The sequence below is a fragment of the Mastacembelus armatus genome, chromosome 24, assembly GCF_900324485.2.
Source record: "Mastacembelus armatus chromosome 24, fMasArm1.2, whole genome shotgun sequence".
Lineage (NCBI taxonomy): Eukaryota > Metazoa > Chordata > Actinopteri > Synbranchiformes > Mastacembelidae > Mastacembelus > Mastacembelus armatus.
Window position 1 is genome coordinate 5354829 of NC_046656.1, and position 13756 is coordinate 5368584.

The following is a 13756-nucleotide window of genomic DNA, read 5'->3' on the forward strand; positions in this document are numbered from 1 at the left end:
AACAAAATCTCAGTGATAACCGTGCATCTTTAAGTCCAGTCATTTCTAATCAAATGCAAAAGATATACGTACACAATTTGCCTTTAGGAAGCAGAGTATATTTTCACATGCTAACAAAACAGGCACAATGGTCCCCCCCCTTCAACAGTCCTACTAGGCTAGCTACTCACTCCTAAGGATGATCCGAGCACAGCTGATCTTCTGTTGATCCTGGGAGAATCTGTGAACTCTTGCAGCAGCAGGCATGTCTGTGGAGAGCTCTGTGACAACACCTTGGGGAGTCACTAGCAGCAGCAGTCAGAAAATATACAAGAAAGCTGTGTGGACCCCTGACTTCTCTCTTTGACTTATCTTCCTTTGTTTTGTTTTTTTTTACTTTCCTTTTTTCTCTGTAACTTTTTAATTTGCTCTGTCGCGTTTCAAATTACTTTCCTTTCTTATTTGTTCTATCGCCTTTTACTATTTTTCGTTCTCTTCCACTAAGTCACTCTCTGCTCTTGTACAGCTGTGTTGCAGTGTGTAAGTCTGCCACTTTGTCACTCTACGTTTTGACGCCAGAGACCATGAGCTCATCAAGAAAAAGAAAAGTGGGGCAGGCGGACAGATGGAGGGTGAGGGTGTGTGTGTGTGTGTCTCTATGTGTGGTCATATGCTGTCACGATCCAAAAACACAAGCACATGTCAGACTGATATGCTGCATAGCTGGAGGTGTTGTACGTCCAAATGTTTACACCATGTCCTTACTCTCATGACCTGCAAAAACAAGCTCATTCTGGCCAGAGAATATAGACTGTTTCTATGGGACGGGGATGAAGAGCCCCTATGTGTGTTGCTCCACCTTGCTGAACCTCCAGCTCTCTCAGGTTTCAACCCCCCTCCCCACAAAGGTTTCACAAGATTGAAAGCCACATGTTGGCATGCGCTGTTGGAAGAGATCATAAAGACTGAAAATAAATGATGATCCCCAGTTACCAACTCTTCACAAGTGTCTGTAGAAACAAACTGCTGCCAAGTCGAAGTCTGGCAGTCAGTAGAAAGAGGCCAGAGAAATAGATGCTGCTTCTCTGGTAGGGGTGCTTAAAGAGTTCAGACCATCTTTAATTCTTAGCTCTATTAACCTCTGTTTGGTGGAAAGTACATTTGCACAAAAATAAAGTCTGGTGCATGTAAACTAATGTTTACATACTGCTACTATACTTCAGTACTGAAATTTTTACTTTATATTATTATTGCACTCCACTTAAAAAGAGAAATATATTTTAGCACCTATAGTTACTACTACTAAGTAACTAAAAAGTCACTTGAGTTATACAGCACCTTACAAGAGCACAGCACCACTATGAAGCACAGCTCAACAACTGAAACGTGAAATTCAACTTTCAAATATCAACGGTAATACTTTGTTGCCAGTGACTCCTTTTGAGGATACACAAGTGATTATTTGATGTTCACTGGTGGATAGTGCATTTCTTAGGCAGACTTTTCAGTGATTGATTTTGCACAACACATTTCAGTCTATTTAGAAATTGATTCTGCTGATCACTAATCAGACCCCATCTCATCAGAAGAGTGCTAATATAATCAGATAACATGTTTGACAGGTTGAACAACAGCAACAATTCAGAAAATGAATTTTGAATCAACTATCAGGCAAATTGCTGCTCAAACATTCGCTGGCCTTATCGTCTCAGATGTGAGACGTCTGTTGTGTTTTACATTACTATAAAGTGCAGGCAATTTATACAACTGAAAATGTCACTGACGTTTCATAGACTAAAGCTGTAATCAATTAATTAAATGAGAGAAATAATGTTGGAAAACGGTTTCTAATTGCATGTTTCTAAAAACGTAACACCAACATACTGTGTAGTGACAATTCAGCTAACACACATGTAAAGGTACAAACCCTGCTCATTATCAGCTACTCGCTGTGTGTGTGTGTGTGTGTGTGTGTGTGTGTGTGTGTTTGTACCTTTAAAAGCAGTGTACAGCTAGCACTCACATACAACCAACACAAACAGTGGCAGGACAGGACAGTGATATTCTTCTAGAGGTTTATGTAACATGACAATGTAAAAAAATGCTTGGGAATCAGCCTCACCATCCCATAGAATGAAACTAGAACAAAATCTGGTCATCTTTAACAGCTGACCCCATCTTTACACTGGTGAATTTCATTTCTCTCTTCCGCTCTGTTCCTCTGCCTGCCCTGACAGCAGCACATTACAGACCACAACACAGTCAGTCACCTGGCAGCTTGTGATCCGTACCTCCCTCTGCTGATCCCGTCGTTCCATCCCACTCTACCTTACCCTTTTTAGGAGAAAAGAGAAACGTAGGTAAACAAAGTGAGTCTGACTGGATCTGCACTCGTCCATGTATGAGCTCAGTTTTGAAATGATGTCACTTAGCCCTAAGTCTGTTGACTGGGCTGCTCTCCTTCTGACTCGCCACATAGCAATAGATTGAAGACGCAGCTGGTTTTAATCACATAAAACCAGGTGGTGAAACTGGTGTGTGTGTGGTCTGCCAAGTCTTAGAAGTGCAGAATGGTCATGAGAGTTTCATCCATGATTTTGATTTTAGAAGTCTCACTCACTCTCTCGCACACGCACACACACGCACACACACACGCGCGCGCGCACACACACAAACACACACACACACACTTCCATGTCAGGTTTTGTCACATCCATTTGTTGGAAAAAGAACTATTCTGTGCTTTGTTCAATAGCACACTGACACACATGCGTACACCAGAATACAGTACACACACAGCGATATACTGTAGTATTTATTAGTAAGAGGACCAGCCTTGGAATCAGTTTTACTAATAAACAGCACAACAAAAGCCTCAGGCACTTTCCTACATTCTTCTTCTTTCTGTCTTCTGTACCTTCTTTCTTTCTTCTTACCTTCTCCTTCCTCTTCCTGTCTTTCTCCAACATTCCTTTTTTTTTTTTTTTTTTTTTTTTTTTTTTTTTTAAACTCACTCTCCAAGCTGACTATCGTTGTCACTTTCTCATTTGTCTCACACACAACGTTCCTTGCCTCAGCAGTGCAGGGAGCTGCATGCAGAAGCCAGATGAAGGCGACTGGGTTTCCCCTTCCACCCTGCTGTTCTGCTACTATATTTCTGCTCGGACAGCTGGTCTTGGTGGCAGCTATTCCAGTCATAGACATCTGTGGACCTGACAATCCTCCACACGGTACATCCACCATCACTCACTCAGTGGGTGTTAAAATCCTGCTACTTGATACAGTCTTAGTATCAGGTCACTCATTTTAGACCTCCATTTCTTCTATGTGGTAATATGTGCCATGTGAATGAGACAGAGGAAGCTATTACTGATCATTTAATGCCTTAGCTGCGATATTGCTTATTTAGCTCAGAGAGGTTATCACTATGTTGAATGTATATTTTCCACATAAGAGGTATTAGGAATGAAAACATGGAAGGTGCCACCTTCAGAACGTCTCATTCAGACCTCTTCATTTTTTGTACAATTACTCTAGGTACCAATTACATTAGAACAAACGGCCAATAACAAACAAACAAAAACAATAATAATTAGTGCGATGACCTTTTCTGAACAATGTTTAATGGCATACTGTATTTCTGGTACCACAAACCAGAGGTACAGGACATCTCACTTAACCAAAAACAAAAAAAGTAAAAGGGAGGTTGGCTGCATTCAACTAACGCCAAAATTTAAAGCCCAAAAATGGCAGAAGCTTCGCACCTTCAACTCAACAAGAAATGTCCTTCCATTCAGGACAAGCCAACATGTATCGTGCCCTGTTTGATTTTTCTTTTCTTTTTTAGATGAATAGGCAGAGAAAAAGAGAAGCACCCATTGCTTAATCATTCCACAAGAGTGTGTCATAAACAAACAAAACATAATTCCCATATAAGTAAACAATTCTCCATTGAGTTATATTTAGCATTGGCATTTCAAAGATCCTAGCACTCCTTAACTTTCAATCCTCTCTCTTACCTTTCCTTTTCTATGATTCTCCAGTACAAGCCTTTTTTGCCTTTCATCCTCATCCACACAAACCCACATGAACCATTAGCATAATGAGGGACATCACTATCAGGTTAATTAGTGGATGGGATTAGAGTGCAATGAGAGACATGGCTTAGGGAGAGAGGAGGGTATGGTAGAATTGTGACGAGAGAGGAGGTTGTGGGGCATGTGTAGCAGCATCTGGACTCACAAATAAAATGAGGCAGCAAATAAAACTTTTTGCTGTGTCTTTGTTAGATTAAAAACAAGAAGGAAAGGGGGATGAGGAAAGAAAGCAACAGCACGTTCAGCTTCCAACATGGCAGCTGAGGATTAGTGTTCACTTTGGGGAGCGTAAATCTGAATACAACAACCTGCACAAACACATACTGGATAACAATGCTGTCCCTCCCTGTCTCATCCCTTCCAGCAGGCAGGCAAACAGAGATACACTGCCAGAGGATGGAGCTACATAATGAGTACATGTTTCAGAGAACCAAGGTTGTAATGCACCACTGAAGATACAGCCTGCAAACATTTGTGACAAAACTAGATGAGACTATGTAAATGTGCATGTGTGTGTGACTCGATCAGTGAATCCTTCACAAGCCTCTACATGTGAAGGCCGTTCACATGTAGAGGCTTGTGAAGGCATATCTTATATCTATATGAGCTCAGTCAGGGATATAAAAATGATTTATAATTTGGCAGACATGAGCACCAACTGTGTTCACCAGGCCTAAAAATGCATCACCCAATTTAACTGATACAGTTATCAGCATCCAGGTAACTACTACTCTGCTACACTGTATAAGGTCTAAATGGAAGTTTTGATTACGAGAAGTCAAGGCTGTTTGACTGCAAACAGTAACTGCAGCTCTCTCTTTGTGGTGAGTGTCCTGTGATCACTTCAGAGAATTCACTCTAATCACCGTTTCTGTTAAACTCTCTTCACTTAAAAAAATAATTATTGGCAGATGTCTACAGTTGTTTGCAAAACATGCTCCCATCCTTGTATGGTGCAAACTCCTGGCCCTGAATGTTCTGCTCCACCTGCCCACAGAATACCTATAACAAAGCTTGTTTTCTATTTTGGAGGTCTGGGTTATGTTAGATGGACATTCTAGATATTTTACAAGGAAGATAATCAAAACAGGCCTTTAAATATAAAATGACATTGAGCTTAAAGATGTTTAAAACTGCTCATAATATGGGTGGGATCTGCTATGGGTGTCAATGTCTGCAGCTACAACTGGGTTAACAAAAAAATGTGTTCATTGTACAGAACTGTGTAAGTTTTCAATTACCTCATTATACCCAATAATACACACACACCTTGACTTCAAGTGCTGCTCAAAAGCACACTGAGTATAAGCCAGTCTTACCTGTGTCCTGGGAGTTGAGCACCTCCAGGGCATGCATCATGGCACTGGCAAATACATTGGCATCCTCCTTGCTGCCAAAGTTGAGGCCGTAAACCTGTCTAGCATCACGCCACTGATGGAAGGTCTGTGTGGCCTGGTTGTACTTCAGCCCCTTGGGAATGGCACAGTTTATCACCACCTGGGGATGGTCATGATAGAAGTAGGATAAAAAAATGTTCTTTTTAAATTTAGCTTGTAAATGGTAACTGTTCCATTCTTCACTTCAGGTCTCACTATGACAATATGCTGTCTAGTCCCATATACACCAACAGCATAACATTATGACCTCTGACAGATAAAGTGAATAACACTGATTATCTTGTTATAGTGGCACCTGCCAGTGTGTTGGGTTCTCAAAAAATCCCATTTTGTTTCAATCTTTGTTGAAATATTTGAAATAATGTACAATTGGTCTTTTTGAAGTGAAACATTCAGTGGCTGTAGTGGTGATATCACAACTAAAGGGGGGGGGTTAATTTGTTTTAAAAAATGATCTCTAACTTGTCCTCATGATTGCAGTTTTTATTTCTTTTGATATGTTTTTCATTGAATGCTGGACAAATGTGTGTTTCTCTTCCTGACAGTAGAAACAGATTCACAGAAGATGCACAGTGACACAAGTGCCAACCTACTGCTGCACCGACTCCTGTGTACTCAGTGTTAGAGAGGTGGTCATAATGTTATGGCTGATTGAGTAGTTCTCTAACAGAAGATTAAACTGATAAATAAGGAGTAAAGGTATTCTGGTTTCAGTCCATCAATCACTCTCTCAGCCATGGTACTAACTTTATCTGTGTATTAAGAAGCTCTGGAGCTGAGAAAATCACAAACTCACACATTTACAGATCTAGTCCTACACTGGGATCCTGTAGACCATAATGTGGTAAAAAGTCATTTTATGATGCACTCAGTTTAAGGTGCTATCAGTGCAAGGATTTTATGTCCACCTGACGCTACAGTAATCCTCTATGAGTTACTAAGGGAGACATCCCAGAACCTGAGGGGCTGTAACAGCACATTCTCCTCTCTGTACTACTGAATGCTTTATGACTGTGAAAAGTCATTATCATTCACATCACATGAAATGTGGGGTTGATCTATACACACACATATATTTGTATTTCTTTGTGAGGACACTCATAGACATAATGTATTCCTTAGACCTTACCCTAACCATCACAAACTAAATGCCTAACCCCAACCCTTCCCCTAACCCTAACCTAAAACCAAGTCTTAACCTTCAAATAAACAGGAATCTAAAAAAAATTAAGGACTGGAAAAATGTCCTCATTTTGCCAAAAATGTCCTTACTTTAATAGAAATATACTCAAAATGGTACTCACAAAGATAGAACTACAAGTACACACACACACACAAACACAGAGTAATTAGCAGTGCAATAGATCACAAAACTCGGTTGGGATCACATTACAGTTTTTGAGTCACCGATCAGACCATTTTTTAGATCAGCAAAAAAAGGGAGGAGACAAATGTAATTTACTTTCTATTTATTACAAGAACAGTACAGCAAGGAACTTTTGGTTTTAACAAAAATAGCCTATAGAACCTGTGATTTTAACAAAAAGAAAATCTGTGTAATTAATTACTTAAAAAGCAATATTGGTCTTTTTTGAACTTGTAGATTAATCCTAAATTAATCTACAACTTTAAAAAATGAGTTATTAATCCACAGGTCACGTGTGTGCCAAACAGTGGGTCACGGATCAACTGCGATCTGTTGCAGTAATGTTCATCTGATCTGGCTGAAATTCCCTGAAAAGATGTGTAATGCAATTTAATCTCATAATCACTGTGTCGTCTCATCCAAACTAGTATGAGAGTGAATCCAAAACATGGTCCAAAGTTCATATTCTGGGGCCCTACGGGTAGTTAAAGATTCAGAAACCCCATGGTGAACATGTGGGATTAACCTGAACTGAGACAAGGCTTTAAAAGGTAATATTTTCTCCTGAAGGCACAACATTGTTTTGGCCAATAACAGCTCTACAAGTGCTAAAACCTTTAAACAATCTGCTAGTTTATGAAAAAAAAAAAGCCTCAGGCTTGTACCGGCAAAATTTATTAGCACCTGGCAACAAATAGACTAGTATCAATTTCTGTGCTTAGTCTGTCTGTAATGTCTGTCTGGCAGGCAGGCAGAGTTATTGTTGATTGACTGTGTAATAAAACAAGCAGTCAGTAAATGTGAGAAGGAAGTGAACCAGCGTTACACTAGATGCTTATTGGAAATGACACTGAATAATACAAATGGAGGAAAAGTGCATAGTATGATAGTAATGCCACACAAACTGACATTCAGCTGGGAGCTCAGAGTGTGAACCGCTAACACAAACACAGCCAGTCCAGCCATTCATTTCCGCTTCCAGTTTTTTTATGCCTAGAGTCTCTCAGTGCCTAATATCACAGTATTTTCGTTTTATATCATCTGTGATTTAAAATGTCCAGTGATAAAACTGTTAACTTTATAACCATATTCATGCTGTGATTTCAGCCAGAGATTTTTGCTGAAAGTCAAAATCCCTCTCCTGTTTCCTTTCTGTATCAATTCTGTCATCCAGTGTTCTCCCACGTTAATCCTTGTCAGCTCCACTTTGCTGTTTCAGCTATGTCTGGCTACTTCAGATAGAACACATTTTACAATAAGAGCACATGATTGCTCCTTAACCCAAAAGTCTTTTAATGTGAAAAATCCACAATTTGTGAGTTTTTCTGAAAATAGTTGAGTAATATTTGACAAATTGACAGTTAAGATACACACAGAAAATGGTCTGAAATGTGAAGGAGGTCTCCAGCTACAATTAAACTGGGAGTGTCAGATATATGGTATGCATTCAAAATACAGGTCACCACAATTGTACCAGGATTGTAGATTCACCACATCATGTATTTACTGCATACATCTGACCCGACTGACATGGTGCAGTGAATGAACAGGGTTTGTACATATGTACAGTTTCAGTTTCCACTGACCTGATGATCTTGGATCTTGCGTCCCACTACGCGGAAGGCATTGTTGCCTGTGTGATGGTAGATGTGGACTCTGCTGAAGCCAGTGGAACCACCCGCTGGGACCCACTTCTTATTGGCATCGTCGTACACCATGACAGCGGCTCGTGCCTGGCAGATACTCTGTTCACTGCATGGATATAAGACACAAACACAGAAAATCATTATATATGATTTACCTGACAATCTAATCTGATGATCAAACATTCATTTCAGATGATCATTCCAGCCTTGAAGAGTTTGGGTTGAACTGTCAGTGGTGAAGGAGGTATGGTACCAAGCCATGTGAGTGTACAGCCTGCACCGCCAGTCTGCTATATGGTATGCATGTAACAAGTAACATCCATCCATCCATCCATCCATCCATTATCTATACTCACTTATTCCTTATTAGGGTCACGGGGATCTGCTGGAGCCTAGGTAACATGTAACATTACCTCTTATTAAAGACAGCACTCTGGTATCAGCTAAACCAAGCTAATCATGTTGCCTTTTTCTAGCAAATATCGTCGTCAGTGCTGTGATGTGCTGATAAATCCATGTGTGTTCATTTCTCCCACATTGCTTAGTGACATATTACCAGTTCTATGAAGGAGTGAAGAAGAGATATTATAGTTTCATACCTTTGGTAGGCTCACACACGACAGATCTTTCCATACTCCATAATGAGTCAAACTTAAAAAACATTTTCCCATGATAAATTTTTTTTTGGACTCTCACTTGACTGATGACCAAATATTTCAATCTCCATGCCATGTTTTCACAGAGAGTCTTTGTCAGAACTCTACTGACCTTTGTATGTCAGATTTATGGTGTGTTCCTTTAATGTGACACTGTATCAAAATGTTGGATGATCACAGTGTAAGAGTACTTATACAGTATGAGCTACCCCAGCCCAGGAATGGCTCTGGGCTGCGAAGGAATTTCAGTATAGTGGACAAACCAAGTTTACATGTTCATCAACTGACACACGCTGCTTCCCAAAAACATTTTTCCCATACACAAGCATAAGAAAATGAATAACTGGAAAGTGGTGAAAAGATTTTTTTACAGAGCATCAGAAACCCAAAATGACATTTCTATCGTCAGTTTGGTCCAGTTGGAACATTTTACGTGTCTATAACAGCCCTATATTTACTAGTCAACAAGAAGTCAGCCAGCTTGGATGTGCAATACTTTCTGCTTGATGGTAGAAGAACTCTACTGCCCAAAAATATGAAAGTATGAGGAAGCCTGTGGAAACATGACGGATGCTTTTCATCAGATGCAATAAATCAGATAGAAATTAATAGGGTGCCTGCACTGAACATTTTATCTAGTTCTGCTTAATATACCTGTGATGTGACCACTAGGCTGCTGAGGAAGAGGGTGACAGACTGTATGGAGGGAAACCGATACACAAAGTAAGTAAAGCATGAAAATGGGGGTCCACAGGCAAATCACCTCAATGTCTAGAGGTTGAGTCATGGCATCTGGACTTCTAGTTTTTTTAAGGTCGAAATGTTTCACTACTCATCCAAGTAGCTTTATCAGACTTAAAAAACTAGAAGCCCAGTTGCCATGAGTCAACCTCTAGATAACTTCTCCTGGATAACTGAGAATCTTCACAGACATGTTTCAGCACATTCTCTGAATGTCAAAGGTAAATGAAGCTTTTGCATACTTGATGTTGCACTCTCCAGGAGCTGATGAACATACATTGCAATTGGATCTCCAGATTTTTTATTCAAAACTTGCAAATCTGCACAGAAGCTGCACTAAGAGTTAATACCAGGTCCAGTGACTTACATTTAACTTCTGCGAATAGAAAAACTGGAGCTGGTAATGGAGTGGTGAAAAGAAATGAAAGCATGATAGTTCAATTCATGACTTGGTGCTCTAGCTAAAGATTTTGACATATTCTACAGGCAAATTAAAATGAGCATCTCTATTCGACTATGTCAACTGACTAAGATCCATTTGTTATTCAGAGACTCAGAGCAGCAGCTATAGTGATTTAATGCAGAGATACAAAGAACCAACCTTCATTCAGTTTACCATGTGCTGTTCAGTCCCTACTGGCCCTAAGCTTTAAACCTATTTCTCCAAATGTAACCATGCAGCCTGGAAAAACAAAAGGAACACCGTAATAAATTCGAGGGTTTTAATCTGTACCATTTTATATCCCAGAGACTCCTTTACAGTCTGACTTGTGGCTGGGTGGCTTCTCTGATTGCACTTAGCCAATCATAGAGGGCACCTTAAACAATCACATCTGTTTTAAAAAATAATGATTGCAGTGCTGCATGTTTTTTTTTTTGATTGTGGTGACTTGGTTTGGTTAGACAGGATGTTAGTGTGGACCATTGCAGAGAAGAATAGCCTTTGCCTGCAACAGTTAAAGTCGAACTCTCACCACAGAGTGCAAGGCTCTCAAAAATACATGTAAAATACACATATGCACATTTACAGACTATACATGTTTTTGTGGTTTGTGTATGTGATTCAGCTTCAGCCCCCAATGCTCTACTGGTGAGTGGCAGGAAATATGGTGACTACAAGAACAAAAAGCAGCACAGAACATGGATAGAACATTACTCAAAAACATATCTGTGGAGCACAGAGAAACAGACATGAAACAGCTGCATTTTCCTTAGTGGTCTAATCACCACAGGACAATGACTGTCTGCTTTTTCCCCCTTAGCCAGGCACCAGAAATGTTACCAGGGAAAAATGTACAATTAACTTACATTAATAACATCAGTAACATTATGTGCTGGTGCACTGACCCATTGTCTTTGCAGCTACTTATGGGATATGATGACAGATGACATCCCAATGAAACATGGATTTCTGCTTAAATCCTTGACTGCTGTAATCTAGTCCTCCTCATCTCCTTGTTAACCCTTCCTCACCTCTGAGCCAACACTACTGTACGTTCTATCACAGTCTTTGCCTAGTACTGTGATTCTCAACAGTTTCACAAACACACCACTGTGATCCTGCTCAGGCACCTCCCAGTTTTATATGTACATGTGTGTGCACATGTACATATAAAACTCTAATGGAATGGAAGGATGTACACACACACACACACACACACACACACACACACAAAGATAAAAAATCTGCAAAACTGATGAGAATAGAAATGGAGAATGGAATATTAGAGGCAAATATTTTCATCTCCTTCATTAATGTTAATGAGGCTCTGAGTTAGGAATGGCTCTGACTTCAAAGGGGAATAAAATAGCTCAAGGGGCTCTACTGCCATGATGTCATATCCAGGATTGGGGTGGGATAAGGTGGGGGAACAGGGTGTCTGCATACAGAGAGCAACAGAGTAATGAAGTGCAGAGGGGAAAGGAGAGAGGTGAGGCGATGAAGCAAAGACACAAACAAGATTCTTTTTTCTCCAATGTCTATGATGACAGTGGAATGGGCAAAGCAGCTAATCTGATTAATTACCAGAAGCAGAGAATTGCTGATCTGGCCTATCCAGATCCTTGGTTATTGTAGCAATTAATAATATGATTATTTGACTTTAGTAAGCACAGAAATGGGAAAGGGCAGAAAGGGCATACTTGATAGACTGTCTGATAGCACTGAATCATAGCATTACTAGAAGAGGTAATATTTGTAACTAATTTCATTGCTGACCAGCCATAGTTACATAACCAGCCAACGACTTGTCTAAAAATAGAAACACACGGAAAAGGGGTAACTGAAATCTCATTCATTTTCTCTGACAAACCCAGGCGATGAGGGATGAATTCATTTCTGGCTCGCCAGCTACACTGCTCCTTCTGAGTCTACATATGTGCAGAATCAGTGCCTGGCCTATCAAAGTGTTAATGTGGTTATTAATGTGCTAAAACTGGTTTTCATTAACCACTGAAACCCCTTCAGATTTCAGAGTCCATAATAATGACACCTGTCTAATGTGTGTTCCATGTAATGTGGCGTGAACCAATTTATGATCTAAATAAATTACTGTTCTAGCATAACTGACTACCTTTGCATATATGAATGATGACAAACGGAAACTGAGCATCAGTTTCTCTTGCCAAAATTGTGATTGTTACAGTCATGCTAACTATCAGGAAAGAACCTTTTCTGTCTTGATAGTGACTGATACCTTTGCTGACCTTTTCCCAAATGAAATCTGCTGTGTGCTACTTTATTATTATTATTATTATTATTATTAATAAACTCCATTATTAAAATATAAAGCAGCATGAGACCAGAGGTTGCTGAGCTGAAAACAGATTTGGCAGCCTGCCCTAACTTAATGAACATATAGCATGTAGAAGAAAATTATTCAGCTAAAATGATGACAATTCCTCATTGTTTCAAGTTCCAAAGAAATGCTGCTCATCTTTAAGCAAAACAACAGAAAGTCACTGCAGTTATTACTGATTATGTTGATTTGTATTTCTGTTGCATATAAGGTAGAGTTTGTAGAGCGCTCTCGTGCAGGTTGTTGTATGACTTTGCTGACATGAAACAACAGTTTATATCATTCATTAATTTGCCAATCAAGTGTAATTTTCCCCCATTTTCCTCCCTCAGTTTACTACATAATCACTGAGACTGTAAACATTTCAGCTGCTCAGGCTCACTTAATGAGCTTGGTGCTATTATGGTAACAATACTCTTTCACATCTTCTACTGCCTCTGTCTCCTTTAAGATAGACAAACTGATGAAAATGCATATGGCCCTTCTACCCACACACAGAGTACTTGTGGCTGATGTTAGGCTGCGATTTGAAAAGATTCATTAATAAGCTGAGTCACAACAGATACATTTCTTTTCTCTATTTCTGTGTCTCTCATCAAATTGACTTGCTTTTGTGTAAACCATCTGACTAGAAAGTGCTTCGCTTTGAAAGGCCAGAGTGTGCCACTTTCAAAGCTGGGGGAGGAATCAAAATCTGTGTGGAATCCAGTGAAAAATAAAAGAAGAAGAAAAAGGTATGCTAGGACTGAGGGATGACCTAAGGGTTGTGCAGGGAGAAGTGCAGCTGGCTTTGGACAGGAGGAAGGAGATTCAGGACAGAGGAGCTCTGGGGAGCATCCCAACCACATCTACATCCTTTTTTTTTCCATGCTCTGCAAAGATGTCAACAATTTTATAACTTTCTGTACCACTGACTCGCCCTCTCACCGCTTTCCTAAAACCATTAATTCCTCATTTGTCTCTTCCAGCTTCACTCTCCCTGTCATTCTCTTGCTTTCTCATTAATCAGCCATCACTTATGGTGTGGTGCAGAGAATGTAGCATCCTTCCAGCCCATATGGAAGTGATCAAGAGTG

General features: G+C 39.9%; 1 protein-coding gene across 7 annotated transcripts in view; it reads right to left on the reverse strand.

Annotated features, from left to right (window-relative positions):
• enah (ENAH actin regulator) overlaps positions 1–13756 on the reverse strand; it is a 103884-nt gene that overhangs the window by 47119 nt on the left and 43009 nt on the right. For 6 of the 7 annotated variants that reach the window (XR_003296327.1, XM_026318317.1, XM_026318321.1 and 3 more), the window contains exons 2-3: positions 8426–8591; positions 5396–5573 (exon numbers count right to left, since the gene is read on the reverse strand). Coding sequence is in view for 6 of the 7 variants with exons in the window: in XM_026318317.1 (XP_026174102.1) it covers positions 5396–5573; positions 8426–8591 (344 nt within the window). In the remaining variant the exon portion in view is untranslated. Of the gene's footprint in view, positions 1–170; positions 553–5395; positions 5574–8425; positions 8592–13756 lie in introns of those variants that run through there. The other variant, XM_026318318.1, reaches the window with a different exon arrangement.